This window comes from Bombina bombina, chromosome 1 (genome assembly GCF_027579735.1).
Source record: "Bombina bombina isolate aBomBom1 chromosome 1, aBomBom1.pri, whole genome shotgun sequence".
Classification (NCBI taxonomy): domain Eukaryota; kingdom Metazoa; phylum Chordata; class Amphibia; order Anura; family Bombinatoridae; genus Bombina; species Bombina bombina.
In genome coordinates this window covers 244,338,236-244,354,232 of record NC_069499.1, presented here as the reverse complement: position 1 = coordinate 244,354,232, position 15,997 = coordinate 244,338,236, and the positions used below count along the sequence as shown (strand labels likewise).

The 15,997-nt window shown below is 41.3% G+C and overlaps 1 protein-coding gene across 3 annotated transcripts in view; it reads right to left on the bottom strand.

Moving 5' to 3' along the window:
* Positions 1-15,997, bottom strand: part of CCDC9B (coiled-coil domain containing 9B) — a 673,451-nt gene that overhangs the window by 160,540 nt on the left and 496,914 nt on the right. For all 3 annotated transcript variants that reach the window (XM_053697898.1, XM_053697899.1, XM_053697900.1), the window contains exon 7: positions 6,368-6,423. In XM_053697898.1, coding sequence (XP_053553873.1) covers positions 6,368-6,423 — 56 coding nt within the window. The remainder of the gene's footprint in view (positions 1-6,367; positions 6,424-15,997) is intronic.

Genomic DNA, 15,997 nt, shown 5'->3' with positions numbered 1-15,997 from the left:
CAAGTGGAAGCCACAGCTCTAGTGGAGTGAGCTGTAATTCTTTCAGGAGGCTGCTGTCCAGCAGTCTCATAGGCTAAACGTATTATGTTACGAAGCCAGAAAGAGAGAGAGGTAGCAGAAGCTTTTTGACCTCTCCTCTGTCCAGAATAAACGACAAACAGGGAAGAAGTTTGGCGAAAATCTTTAGTTGCCTGCAAGTAGAACTTGAGGGCACGAACTACATCCAGATTGTGTAGAAGACGTTCCTTCTTTGAAGAAGGATTTGGACACAAGGATGGAACAACAATCTCTTGATTGATATTCCTGTTAGTAACTACCTTAGGTAAGAACCCAGGTTTAGTACGCAGAACTACCTTATCTGAGTGAAAAATCAGATAAGGAGAATCACAATGTAATGCTGATAACTCAGAGACTCTTCGAGCCGAGGAAATAGCCATTAAAAACAGAACTTTCCAAGATAACAATTTTATATCAATGGAATGAAGGGGTTCAAATGGAACACCTTGTAAAACGTTAAGAACTAAGTTTAAACTCCATGGCGGAGCAACGGCTTTAAACACAGGCTTGATCCTAGCTAAAGCTTGACAAAAGGCCTGGACGTCTGGATTTTCTGACAGACGCCTGTGTAACAAGATGGACAGAGCTGAAATCTGTCCCTTTAATGAACTAGCCGATAAACCCTTTTCTAAACCTTCTTGTAGAAAAGACAATATCCTAGGGATCCTAACCTTACTCCAGGAGTAACGTTTGGATTCGCACCAGTATAGGTATTTGCGCCATATTTTATGGTAAATCTTTCTGGTAACAGGCTTCCTAGCCTGGATCAGGGTATCAATAACCGACTCAGAAAAACCACGCTTTGATAAAATCAAGCGTTCAATTTCCAAGCAGTCAGTTTCAGAGAAGTTAGATTTTGATGTTTGAATGGACCCTGTATCAGAAGGTCCTGTCTCAGAGGTAGAGACCAAGGTGGACAGGATGACATGTCCACTAGATCTGCATACCAAGTCCTGCGTGGCCATGCAGGCGCTATTAGAATCACAGATGCTCTCTCTTGTTTGATTTTCGCAATCAATCGAGGAAGCAGCGGGAAGGGTGGAAACACATAAGCCATCCCGAAGTTCCAAGGTGCTGTCAAAGCATCTATCAGAACCGCTCCCGGATCCCTGGATCTGGACCCGTAGTGAGGAAGTTTGGCGTTCTGGCGAGACGCCATGAGATCTATCTCTGGTTTGCCCCAACGTCGAAGTATTTGGGCAAAAATCTCCGGATGAAGTTCCCACTCTCCCGGATGAAAAGTCTGGCGACTCAAGAAATCCGCCTCCCAGTTCTCCACTCCCGGGATGTGGATTGCTGACAGGTGGCAAGAGTGAGACTCTGCCCAGCGAATTATCTTTGATACTTCCATCATTGCTAGGGAGCTTCTTGTCCCTCCCTGATGGTTGATGTAAGCTACAGTCGTGATATTGTCCGACTGAAACCTGATGAACCCCTGAGTTGTTAATTGGGGCCAAGCTAGAAGGGCATTGAGAACTGCCCTCAATTCCAGAATGTTTATTGGAAGGAGACTCTCCTCCTGATTCCATAATCCCTGAGTCTTCAGAGAATTCCAGACAGCGCCCCAACCTAGCAGGCTGGCGTCTGTTGTTACGATTGTCCAGTTTGGCCTGCTGAATGGCATCCCCCTGGACAGGTGTGGCCGATAAAGCCACCATAGAAGAGAATTTCTGGTCTCTTGATTCAGATTCAGGGTAGGGGACAAATCTGAGTAATCCCCATTCCACTGACTTAGCATGCACAATTGCAGCGGTCTGAGGTGTAGGCGTGCAAAAGGTACTATGTCCATTGCCGCTACCATTAAGCCGATCACCTCCATGCATTGAGCTACTGACGGGTGTTGAATGGAATGAAGGACACGGCATGCATCCTGAAGCCTTGTTAACCTGTCTTCTGTCAGGTAAATCTTCATTTCTACAGAATCTATAAGAGTCCCCAAGAATGGAACTCTTGTGAGAGGAAAAAGAGAACTTTTCTTTTCGTTCACTTTCCATCCATGCGACCTTAGAAATGCCAGAACTAACTCTGTATGAGACTTGGCAGTTTGAAAGCTTGAAGCTTGTATTAGAATGTCGTCTAGGTACGGAGCTACCGAAATCCCTCGCGGTCTTAGTACCGCCAGAAGGGCACCCAGAACCTTTGTGAAGATTCTTGGGGCCGTAGCCAATCCGAATGGAAGAGCTACAAACTGGTAGTGCCTGTCTAGGAAGGCAAACCGTAGATACCGTTGATGATCTTTGTGAATCGGTATGTGAAGGTAAGCATCTTTTAAATCCACTGTGGTCATGTACTGACCCTTTTGGATCATAGGTAAGATTGTCCGAATAGTTTCCATTTTGAACGATGGAACTCTTAGGAATTTGTTTAGAATCTTTAAATCTAAGATTGGCCTGAAGGTTCCCTCTTTTTTGGGAACCACAAACAGGTTTGAGTAGAACCCTTGTCCTTGTTCCGACCGCGGAACTGGATGGATCACACCCATTAATAACAGATCTTGTACACAGCGTAGAAACGCTTCTTTCTTTATCTGGTTTGTTGACAACCTTGACAGATGAAATCTCCCTTTTGGGGGAGATAATTTGAAGTCTAGAAGGTATCCCTGAGATATGATCTCCAGCGCCCAGGGATCCTGAACATCTCTTGCCCAGGCCTGAGCGAAGAGAGAAAGTCTGCCCCCCACTAGATCCGGTCCCGGATCGGGGGCTCTCGGTTCATGCTGTCTTTGGGGCAGCAGCAGGTTTCCTGGCCTGTTTGCCCTTATTCCAGGACTGGTTAGGTTTCCAGCCTTGCCTGTAACGAGCAACAGCTCCTTCCTGTTTTGGTGCAGTGGAGGTTGACGCTGCTCCAGGTTTGAAATTCCGAAAGGGACGAAAATTAGACTGTCTAGCCTTAGCTTTGGCTTTGTCTTGAGGTAGGGCGTGGCCCTTACCTCCTGTAATGTCAGCGATAATTTCTTTCAACCCGGGCCCAAATAAAGACTGCCCCTTGAAAGGTATATTAAGTAATTTAGACTTGGAAGTAACATCAGCTGACCAGGATTTTAGCCACAGTGCTCTACGTGCCTGTATGGCGAATCCAGAGTTCTTAGCCGTAAGTTTGGTTAAATGTACTACGGCCTCCGAAATGAATGAATTGGCTAGTTTAAGGACTCTAAGCCTGTCCATAATGTCGTCTAGCGTAGATGAACTAAGGTTCTCTTCCAGAGACTCAATCCAAAATGCTGCCGCAGCCGTAATCGGCGCGATACATGCAAGGGGTTGCAATATAAAACCTTGTTGAACAAACATTTTCTTAAGGTAACCCTCTAATTTTTTATCCATTGGATCTGAAAAAGCACAGCTATCCTCCACCGGGATAGTGGTACGCTTAGCTAAAGTAGAAACTGCTCCCTCCACCTTAGGGACCGTTTGCCATAAGTCCCGAGTAGTGGCGTCTATTGGAAACATCTTTCTAAATATTGGAGGGGGTGAGAACGGCACACCGGGTCTATCCCACTCCTTAGTAACAATTTCAGTTAATCTCTTAGGTATAGGAAAAACGTCAGTACTCGCCGGTACCGCAAAGTATTTATCCAACCTACACATTTTCTCTGGTATTGCAATGGTGTTACAATCATTGAGAGCTGCTAAGACCTCCCCTAGTAATGCACGGAGGTTCTCCAATTTAAATTTAAAATTTGAAATATCTGAATCCAATCTGTTTGGATCAGAACCGTCACCCACAGAATGAAGCTCTCCGTCCTCATGCTCTGCAAGCTGTGACGCAGTATCAGACATGGCCCTAGTATTGTCAGCACACTCTGTTCTCACCCCAGAGTGATCACGCTTGCCTCTTAGTTCTGGTAATTTAGACAAAACTTCAGTCATAACAGTAGCCATATCATGTAATGTTATCTGTAATGGCCGCCCAGATGTATTAGGCGCCATAATATCACGCACCTCCCGGGCGGGAGATGCAGGTACTGCCGCGTGAGGCGAGTTAGTCGGCATAACTCTCCCCTCGCAGTTTGGTGAAATTTGTTCACATTGTACAGATTGACTTTTATTTAAAGTAGCATCAATACAGTTAGTACATAAATTTCTATTGGGCTCCACCTTGGCATTGGAACAAATGACACAGATATCATTCTCTGAGTCAGACATGTTTAACACACTAGCAATAACTTGCAACCTGGTTATAATCTTTTTTAACAAAAACGTACTGTGCCTCAAAGAGGTACTTAAACGATTAAATGACAGTTGAGATAATGAACTGAAACAGTTATAGCATCAAGTTTAAAACAACACAACTTTTAGCAAAGGTTTGTTCCCATTAGTAAATAACTAAATTTGACATAAAAAATTATAGAGTAACGTTTTTATTCACAGTCAATAAAAATTCTCACAGTTCTGCTGAGAGAATGTACCTCCCTTCAAAGAAGTTTGAAGACCCCTGAGATCTGTCAGTAAACCGGATCATGCAGGAAATATAATAGTAGCTGACTGGAATTTTTTGATGCGTAGCAAAAGAGCGCCAAAAACGGCCCCTCCCTCTCACACACAGCAGTGAGGAGAAACGAAACTGTCACAATTTAAAGCAGACAACTGCCAAGTGGAAAATAATGCCCAAACATTTATTTACTCAGTACCTCAGCAATGTAAACGATTCTACATTCCAGCAAAAACGTTTAACATGACAATATTTATTAAAAGGATTAGTGACCTTTAACAGAGTAGTTCCGGTGAAAAACCATTCCCAGAATACTGAAGTGTATACATACATGTCATTATAACGGTATAGCAGGATTTTTTCATCAATTCCATTCAGAAAATAAAAACTGCTACATACCTCAATGCAGATTCATCTGCCCGCTGTCCCCTGATCTGAAGCCTTTACCTCCCTCAGATGGCCGAGAACAGCAATATGATCTTAACTACTCCGGTTAAAATCATAGTAAAAAAACTCTGGTAGATTCTTCTTCAAACTCTGCCAGAGAAGTAATAACACGCTCCGGTGCTATTGTAAAATAACAAACTTTTGATTGAAGTCATAAAAACTAAGTATAATCACCATAGTCCTCTCACACATCCTATCTAGTCGTTGGGTGCAAGAGAATGACTAGGACTGACGTAGAGGGGAGGAGCTATATCAGCTCTGCTGGGTGAATCCTCTTGCATTTCCTGTTGGGGAGGAGTTATATCCCAGAAGTAATGATGACCCGTGGACTGATCGCACATAACAGAAGAAATATATATATATATATATATATATATATATATATACGCTTCTGGCTCCTAAATGTATGGGTTGGCTGCTAGTTTTTTTTTTAAAAATGTCAAGCCCTGCATTACAGGAACTTGGAGGTTATATGTTGGCCTTGAGACCATTAATGGGCAAACAGAATCATTCAACAAAAATGCACATATACAATTAATAAAATAAACACTGACAAGCATAATTATGAAAGACAGACAGCTTTTATTAATTTGACAAACATCTTATTATAACACAGTCTGTTGCACATTTATTTAAGGAAACTGACAATTTTTACATCAATGGCTTTCAAAAGTGCATGCAGAACAATTTGTTAGAGACTAAAGAATACATTTAACACAGATTTATGAAAACAATCAACATGTACAGACTATAAACAAAGACATTCTGACAATGGAACATGTAAAGTTATACTATTTATGGCACAATCTAGATAGGAGACATTCCTTTCAACAAGCTTTAATCATGTGTTGATACACAAAATGCACATATACAAATGTAAAGCATGAAAAGTGGAAATAAAATAATTCCAGACTGGAACCATTAAAAACTCCCCCAAAATAAGTGATTTATAAATGAAAAAAACAAAAAACATTGTTAATTACTACATAAACAATTCTCACTGCAATAAATTAACTCAAAATTATAGATTAAATTATTTTACACACTATCACTGTGGCCTTATGCTCATGTGGAAATAAAATACAGAAAACCTTATATAGTGCTGAACTCATTGTGCCACATATTTTAAATTATCATCCTCAGGAACATGCTCATTGAGAAAGAAGAAAGGTTTATGAAAATTTAAATATTCTTTGAATAGCATAAAAAAGATAAATCAACACAAATTTTCTACTTTGCTCATAGGAACAGAGATGAGACTCATACCAGATACAAGAGGTGCTCCTGAATGAATGATTGTAGATATACTTTTACCTTAATAGTTTTATGTTTGTACATTTTTGGCTGAAGCAGTCCAGTTTACAGCACACTAAATCCAAGTACTCTGTTATTCAGTTCCTAGATATGTTCTGTAAGTGTTTCTTAAGATGCTCACCTCTCCTGCCACAGTATCCACTTGGGAATGTTTCAACAGGAAGATCATCCTCAAACCTTTTGGTGGAGGGGGGAAAAAAAACACAGAAATGAACTCTTGCAAAAAATGTCAATTCTAGAAAAAGAAGTTTTTGTTCTGGAAAAATAAAGCTATAGGAGATATACTAAAGCTTCCAATTGATCTAGAGGCATAAAAAGTTACTCTATTGACACTAGCTGTACACATACCATGTGCATTAAATGAACTTGCTTGCTACATTTATAGCTACAAAAAGAAAGAAAGAAAGGAAGATAAAGGATTAAAAACAAACATCTAAAAAACTACAAATTCTAACATTATAATATTTCACACTTCAGAAACCCTTTCCCTAGGAGGCATGGAGAGAAAGATACCATGTGTAGTGTCATAACTGAGATTTTATCTCTGGAATATTCACATAGCCACTTTTTTAAAACACCAGGCATGTTTCATGTTGGAACCCCCACACCAGATACATCTTTGTAGTTTAGGCAAGTCTAAAGAATACTTTAGTTCTAGCCTAAGGGTGCTGCCATATTGCCTTTGAATGGTATATAATAGGCCACACCATAGTGAATAGGGTACCAATTAGGAAAAACAGTTGCCCCTCTCATCCTGCTGTTGAAAAATGGCTGATCTTGGTCAGAGAGAAAAAGCACACAAAAGAGAAATTTCCTACCTTCTACCTTATTCTACCTTCTTTTCTTGTAATAAATTCTTTGTGATTCTTATAATTGGTTATTGGGGATGCACAACTTTAAGTTATAATAGCTAGGGTTTCCCTGTAGAAATTGGACTGAATTGTTGTAAATATGTGTGTACATACACAACTGTATGTCTTAATCTTATCCCAACATATAAAATGCGATTTCTGTAATAATGGAGGATCTCCCAGTGTTTATTTTACTTAGTTGTAATCACTTAGTTGTTATGCTTTAGTTGATTTTACCATAAAAACAGAATTTATGTTTACCTGATAAATTTCTTTCTCCTACGGTGTATCCGGTCCACGGCTTCATCCTTACTTGTGGGATATTCTCAATCCCTACAGGAAGTGGCAAAGAGTGCACACAGCAGAGCTGTCCATATAGCTCCCCTCAGGCTCCGCCCCCCAGTCATTCGACCGACGGTTAGGAGAAAAAGGAGAACCATAGGGTGCAGTGGTGACTGTAGTTTACAAAAATAAATTTAAACCTGACCAAAATGCCAGGATAGGCCGTGGACCGGATACACCGTAGGAGAAAGAAATTTATCAGGTAAACATAAATTCTGTTTTCTCCTACATTGGTGTATCCGGTCCACGGCTTCATCCTTACTTGTGGGAACCAATACCAAAGCTTTAGGACACGGATGAAGGGAGGGAACAAGCCAGGTAACCTAAATGGAAGGCACCACTGCTTGCAAAACCTTTCTCCCAAAAATAGCCTCCGAAGAAGCAAAAAGTATCGAATTTGTAAAATTTGGCAAATGTATGCAGTGAAGACCAAGTCGCTGCCTTACAGATCTGTTCAACAGAAGCCTCATTCTTGAAAGCCCATGTGGAAGCCACAGCTCTAGTAGAGTGAGCTGTAATTCGTTCAGGAGGCTGCCTTCCAGCAGTCTCATAAGTCAATCGCTTTTTGACCTCTCTTCTTGCCAGAATAGACGACAAACAAGGACGATGTTTGTCTGAAGTCTTTAGTTGCTTTTAGATAAAACTTCAAAGCACGAACCACATCAAGATTGTGTAACAGACGTTCCTTGTTAGAAACTGGATTAGGACACAGAGAAGGAACAACTATTTCCTGGTTAATATTCTTATTGGAAACTTTTGGAAGAAAACCAGGTTTGGTACGTAAAACGACCTTATCTGTATGAAACACCAGATAGGGTGAATTACACTGCAAAGCAGACAATTCAGAAACTCTTCTAGCAGAAGAAATAGCTACCAAAAACAAAACTTTCCAAGACAGTAACTTAATATCTATGGAATGTAGAGGTTCAAACGGTACCCCTTGAAGAACTGAAAGAACTAAATTTAGACTCCATGGAGGAGCCACAGGTCTGTAGACGGGCTTGATTCTGACTAAAGCCTGTACAAAAGCCTGAACATCTGGCACGGCTGCCAGACGCTTGTGTAACAAAACAGACAGAGCAGATATCTTTCCTTTTAAGGAACTAGCTGACAGACCTTTCTCCAATCCTTCTTGGAGAAAAGATAGTAACCTTGGAATCCTAATCTTACTCCATGAGTAACCCTTGGATTCGGATCAGCAAAGATATTTCCGCCATATCTTATGGTAAATTTTTCTGGTGACAGGCTTCCTAGCCTGGATCAGAGTATCTATAACTGATTCCGAAAACCCACGCTTAGCTAGAATCAAGCGTTCAATCTCCAAGCAGTCAGTTGCAGAGAAACTAGGTTTGGATGTGTGAATGCACCTTGGATTAGAAGGTCCTGCCTCAAAGGTAGCTTCCATGGTGGAACCAATGACATTCACCAGGTCTGCATACCAAGTCCTGCGTGGCCACGCAGGATCTATCAGAATTACCGAAGCCTTCTCCTGTTTGATCCTGGCTACTAGCCGGGGGAGAAGAGGAAACGGTGGAAAGACATAAGCTAGATTGAACGACCAAGGCGCCACTAAGGCATCTACCAATGTCGCCTTGGGATCCCTGGAACTGGACCCGTAACGTGGAACTTTGGAGTTCTGACGTGACGCCATCAGATCCAGATCTGGAAGGCCCCATAGTTGAGTTAACTGGGCAAAAACCTCCGGGGGAAGTTCCCACTCCCCCGGATGGAAGGTCTGACGACTCAGATAATCCGCTTCCCAGTTGTCCACTCCTGAGATGTGAATTGCTGATAGATGGCAGGAGTGATCCTCTGCCCATTTGATGATCTTGGATACCTCCCTCATCGCCAGGGAACTTTTTGTTCCTCCCTGATGATTGATGTATGCTACAGTCGTCATGTTGTCCGACTGAAATCTGATGAATTTGGCCTCCGCTAGTTGAGGCCATACCTGGAGCGCATTGAATATCGCTCTCAATTCCAAAATGTTTATCGGGAGAAGAGATTCTTCCCGAGACCATAGACCCTGAGCTTTCAGGGACTCCCAGACCGCACCCCAGCCCAAGAGGCTGGCGTCGGTCGTGACAATGATCCACTCCGGTCTGCGGAAACTCATTCCCTGAGACAGGTGATCCTGAGACAACCACCAGAGGAGTGAGTCTCTGGTTTTCTGGTCCATTTGTATCTGGGGAGACAAATCTGCATAATCCCCATTCCACTGTTTGAGCATGCACAGTTGCAGTGGTCTTAAATGAATTCGAGCAAAGGGAACCATGTCCATTGCCGCAACCATGAGTCCTATTACCTCCATGCACTGAGCTACGGAGGGTTGAGGAATGGCATGAAGAACTTGACAGGTGTTCAAAAGCTTTAACTTCCTGACCTACGTCAGAAAGATTTTAATTTCTACCGAGTCTATTATTGTTCCCAGGAAGGGAACCCTTGTGAACGGGGACAGAGAACTCTTTTCTATGTTCACCTTCCACCCGTGAGACCTTAGAAAGGCTAGAACAATGTCCGTATGAGCCTTTGCTTTGTGAAAGGATGACGCTTGTATTAAGATGTCTTCTAGGTAAGGTGCTACTGCAATGCCCCTTGGTCTTAGCACTGCTAGAAGGGACCCTAGCACCTTTGTGAAAATTCTGGGAGCAGTGGCCAATCCGAAGGGAAGGGCCATGAATTGGTAATGCTTGTCCAAAAAAGCGAACCTCAGGAACTGATGGTAATCCTTGTGGATAGGAATATGCAGGTACGCATCCTTTAAATCCACGGTAGTCATATATTGACCCTCCTGGATCATTGGTAAAATTGTCCGAATGGTTTCCATTTTGAATGATGGAACTCTGAGGAATTTGTTTAGGATTTTTAAATCCAGAATTGGCCTGAAAGTTCCCTCATTTTTGGGAACTACAAACAGGTTTGAGTAAAAGCCCAGTCCTTGTTCCGCTGTTGGAACTGGGTGTATCACTCCCATTTTTAGAAGGTCTTCTACGCAACGTAAGAATGCCTGTCTCTTTATCTGGTCTAAAGATAAGCGAGACATGTGGAACCTTCCCCTTGGGGGAAGGTCCTTGAATTCCAGAAGATACCCCTGAGAAACAATTTCTAGCGCCCAGGGGTCCGCCTGAGCAAAGAGAGAAAAGTCTGCCCCCTACTAGATCCGGTCCCGAATCGGGGGCTACCCTTTCATGCTGTCTTGGTAGCAGCAGCAGGCTTCTTGGCCTGTTTACCCTTGTTCCAGCCTTGCAATGGTTTCCATGCTGGTTTGGGCTGGGATGCGTTACCCTCTTGCCTAGTGGCTGTAGAGGTAGAAGCAGGTCCGTTCCTGAAATTGCGAAAGGAACAAAAATTAGACTTATTTTAACTTTGAAAGGTCTATCTTGTGGAAGGGCATGTCCCTTTCCTCCAGTGATATCTGAAATAATTTCTTTCAACTCTGGCCCGAATAGGGTCTTACCCTTGAAAGGAATATTAAGCAATTTTGTTTTGGACGACACATCCGCCGACCAAGATTTTAGCCAAAGCACTCTGCGCGCCACGATTGCAAAACTTGAATTTTTCGCCGCTAATTTAGCTAACTGAAAAGCGGCATCTGTAATGAAGGAATTAGCCAACTTCAGGGTGTGAATTCTGTCCATGACTTCATCATAAGAAGTCTCCTTCTGGAGCGAGTTTTCTAGTTCCTCAAACCAAAAAGACGCTGCAGTGGTTACAGGAATAATGCAAGAAATTGGTTGAAGAAGAAAACCTTGTTGAACAAAAATTTTCTTAAGCAAACCCTCTAATATTTTATCCATAGGATCTTTGAAAGCACAACTATCTTCTAATGGTATAGTCGTGCGCTTAGCTAGTGTTGAAACTGCCCCCTCTACCTTAGGGACCGTCTGCCACGCGTCCCTTCTGGGGTCAACAATGGGGAACATTTTCTTAAATATAGGGGGGGGGAACAAAAGGTACACCTGGTCTCTCCCACTCCCTAGTCACGATATCCGCCACCCTCTTAGGTATCGGAAACGCATCAGTGTGTACTGGGACCTCTAAGAATTTGTCCATTTTACACAATTTTTCTGGGACCACCAAAGGGTCAAAATCATCAAGTGTAGCTAGGACCTCCTTAAGCAAGGCGCGGAGGTGTTCTAACTTAAATTTAAATGCTATGGTATCTGGCTCTGCCTGCTGAGAAACCTTCCCTGTGTCAGAAATTTCTCCCTCAGACAGGCCCTCCCTCACCGCCAAATCAGATTGATGTGAAGGCACTATAGATAAATTATCCGCTGCGTCTGCTTGCTCATCTTCTGTATTTAAAACTGAGCTATCACGCTTCCTTGGAAAAGCTGGCAGTTTGGATAAAAATGCTGCGAGAGAATTATCCATTACTGCTGCTAACTGTTGCAAAGTAATAGGAATCGGTGCGCTAGATGTACTGGCCATCTCTTGCGCGGGCATAGCTGGTGTTGACACAGAAGGAGAGGATAGTGGACTATCCTCACTACCTTCAGCTAAAGAATCATTTTGGGCTACATCTATAAGCGTGACTGTGCGGTCCTTAAGCTGTTTGGACGCTATAGCGCACTTCACACATAAATTTAATGGGGGCACCGCCTTGGCCTTTAAACATACAGAACAAAGGCTATCTGAAGGTGCAGACATGTTTGACAGACTTAGACAGAACTTCAATGCAATACAAAGTAATTTTGACAAAAACGTTACTGTGTCTTTAAATAATAAAAGTGCACACTTTATTACTAAAACATCAAAAAACCATCAAATAAACATCCGATTTTAATGAAATTTTCACCACATTGTCTTAATGCTTTGAAAAGATTGCACACAATTTTTCAGACCGATTAACCCCTTAATGCCCAAACCGGAGCTAATAACAGCAGTTAACCGGTTAAAGCGGCACTATTTTAAAATAACAAACTCTTGATTGAAGAAATAAAAACTACAAATCTAACACCACATACTCTTTACCACCCCCGTGGAGATGCTACTTGTTAGAGCGGCAAAGAGAATGACTGGGGGGGCGGAGCCTGAGGGGAGCTATATGGACAGCTCTGCTGTGTGCTCTCTTTGCCACTTCCTGTAGGGATTGAGAATATCCCACAAGTAAGGATGAAGCCGTGGACCGGATACACCAATGTAGGAGAAATTATATTTACAGGTAGCCCTCAGTTTACATCTAACAACGTAAATAAGAGAGTAGAAACCTAAAATACAGGTAACTAAAAGTCTAGGCAAAAGAGAGCACAGCTGTATATAATAAGTAAGAGACTAGGGCGAATTCTTGAAATACAAATGAATTTAATAAAGTTACATTAAATAAGTGCATACATCCAAACATACAATCACATACATACAGGGATATAGAAGATGCATTAAAAAGTCAGATGGGCCGTGCAGGGGACTGGTGCACCAGTATACAAAAATAGGCAAATGTTCGTCACTTTGCATGTATAGGTGATATATAATTGTAATCCGCAATATAGTGCATGTCCTTAAAGATGCACAGACCAAGTGGATACAGTCTTACCCCTTCGTGTCTAAATGTACATAGTAGCGTGAGGTCATCAGGAGTCAAGGGGAGCTTACCCTCGCCGCGTCTTTTTCACAGGCATGTGTAAAGTGCAGATAGGTAACAGTTCATTAGAGTACCTGTCTTTTTCACGCGGTTGCTCTACCCTGAATTGTAGCTCCTGAGACACTGAAATATCCAGATGAGACAAGGGGTAGACCACAGTCAGGCAAAAGGTCCTCTGACAGAGTGCTGCAAACCGACGAGTCTTAAAGCTCGTTTCACTCCTTTCAATACAGCAGCATGGAGCTTCTTCCGGGTGCTGACGTCACGTCAGTGGCTGTGCTGATTTATAAGAATTTGGCCGCTCTGGTAGTGAATGTCATTGGTAGACAAATCTGTCATTCAAAACGGCTTTGATACTTTGTAGCAACATTTTGCTTTTTTGTAGATCAGTACAGCAAAGGGTTATATACAAGGATACATTTATGTTTAAACACTCATGCTTGCATACTTACATTCGATACATTGGAAGATTATATTATACATTTAATCTGTTATATTACTAGTGTGTGCGTATGTTCGGATTGCGTAAATAGAACTATGTTTTTGTATTTAGTATTGCAATTACGCCATTCATAATTTTTAATTTTTAATTTTTGATACCACAAAAGACTATGTAGTTACACACAGGATGATGTGCACATATCCACAGAGGACTAAACTAAAAATGAAGCAAACTCTAATTTTTCATTGAGGCCATGAGGTGCTAAGGTATTTAGTTTATATATCCATTTTGTTTCTTTACGTAGCAGGATATTGTCAATATCCCCGCCACGCATACTAAGTTTTACAGATTCAATTCCAATGAAATTCAAATCATCAGTTTTAGATTCATGAAATTGTGCATAGTGTCTTGCCACAGGGCTGTCAATATTGCATTGTTTAATATCGTCCCTATGTTCAGAAATTCCAACGTAAAAACGTAAAAACTTTTACAGGAACAATAAAGTAAATATATAACTCCTTTTGTGGAGCAATTAATGAAGGAGTTGATTTTATATATATGTCCTGTATTTGTATTAAATGTTTTACTTCTCTGCATGTATTGACAGCAGACACAGTGGCCACATGGAGTGCTGCCTACAATTTTCTGTGCATTTTGTTCCAACCAGTTATGGGTTGGAACTTTATTGAATTCACTTTTAACCAACATGTCTTTTAGATTATTGCAACGCCTTGCAGTCATCTGTGGATAGTCTCCTACATATTGGTAAAGTGTTGTATCATTAGTTAGTAAATGCCAATTTTTATTCAGAGTGTCTTTTACTTTACTCCAATGGGCATTATATTTAGTGATGAACCTGATCTTGTTTTCTTCATTTGTGTCATCTTTGTTCTTACATTTATATAACAGGTCTTTTCTTTGGTGTTGGGAGGCTCTATAAAGAGCTCTCTTAATGCACCTTTTGGAGTAGCCTCTATCATGGAATCGGGTCGCCATCTCTTTGGCTTGTTTTTTAAATGTTTTTTCATCAGAACATATTCTACGAAGCCGCAGAAATTGTCCATAGGGGATGCCCTTTTTCAAATTTGTGGGGTGGTGGCTCGACCCCAGGAGGAGGCTATTGGTTGCCGTGGGTTTGCGAAAGACTTCTGTCTCAATTTTCCCTTCTTTTTTGCTAATTTTCAAATCCAGAAAATCAATTGAGTTTAAGTCATGATTACAGGTAAGAAAAATGTTACGGTCATTACAGTTCAAAAGAGAAATAAATGTCATCAATTCATCCTCAGTGCCATCCCACAATAGCAGAATATCATCAACATATCTGATCCAGAGGGCCACATGTGCATCAACCACTTCGGAGTAGTCCCCAAATACAATTTGGTTCTCCCAGCCGCCAAGGTGTAAACAGGCGTAGGTTGGTGCACATGTGGCCCCCATGGCGGTACCCTGTATCTGTTTGTAGCACTTTGCATCAAAGATGAAGATATTGTTGTCCAACACAAATTTTAATAAGTCAATTACAAATTTGGTATGTTTCTTATAACCGAGACTCCTTGTATTGAGAAATTCTTCACATGTTTTAAGACCCACATCATGCGGGATAGAGGAGTATAGGGATTCAACATCCATGGACACTAAAATAGTGTCTTCCTGAATGTTGATCCCATCCAGTTTTTTTATTACGTCTGTTGAGTCTTGTACAAAAGTACGAAGATCATTGACAAATGGCTGTAAAAAATGATCTACATATTTACTAATTCCTTCCGTAGGACCTCCTATCCCTGATATTATGGGACGTCCCGGAGGGTTGGTGAGGGATTTATGTAGTTTGGGAGTCCAGTAAAATACTGGGATTTTAGGTTTTTGATTGAATAAGAAACTAAACTCATGGCTAGTGATTAAATTATTTCTACGAGCATCATTTAGCATAAACAGTAATTCGTTATGGGATTTGTGGAATTCATCAATTGAGGATTTTGAATATTGTTTAGGATCTGATAGTTGTCTCATGGCCTCTTTAATGTAGAGGTCCTGATTAAGGATGACAATATTGCCGCCCTTGTCGGCCGGCTTTATGATAAGTTCAGGGTGTCTAGTAAGCTCATTAAGGGCTTTACGTTCCCGTTTGGTGAGGTTATCGTTAACAATGCTTGTACTTTCGATTTTCATCAGATCAGCCGTAACGTTTTGTACAAAAACGGAAATGTTGGGGATAGATGAAAAAGAGGGCATGTAGGTAGATTTTTTCTTAAAATTAGATTTAGGGTATATGTCAGTAATTTCATTACTTTGTTCAGAGAACAAAGTTTCTAGATTATGGAGTGCCTCTGTTTCTTGTCTACAAGACAAGTCTATCTGAGTTTTAGGAGTCATAATCTTTTTTAATGCTAACTTCCTAGCAAAAAGGTGTAAATCTTTAGTGACCTCAAATAGGTCTAAGCTATTAGTAGGGCAGAAACTGAGGCCCTTTTCTAATACTTTAATGTGTTCACAATTTAAAGGGAAGGATGAGAGATTAACTATACCCATTTTTTG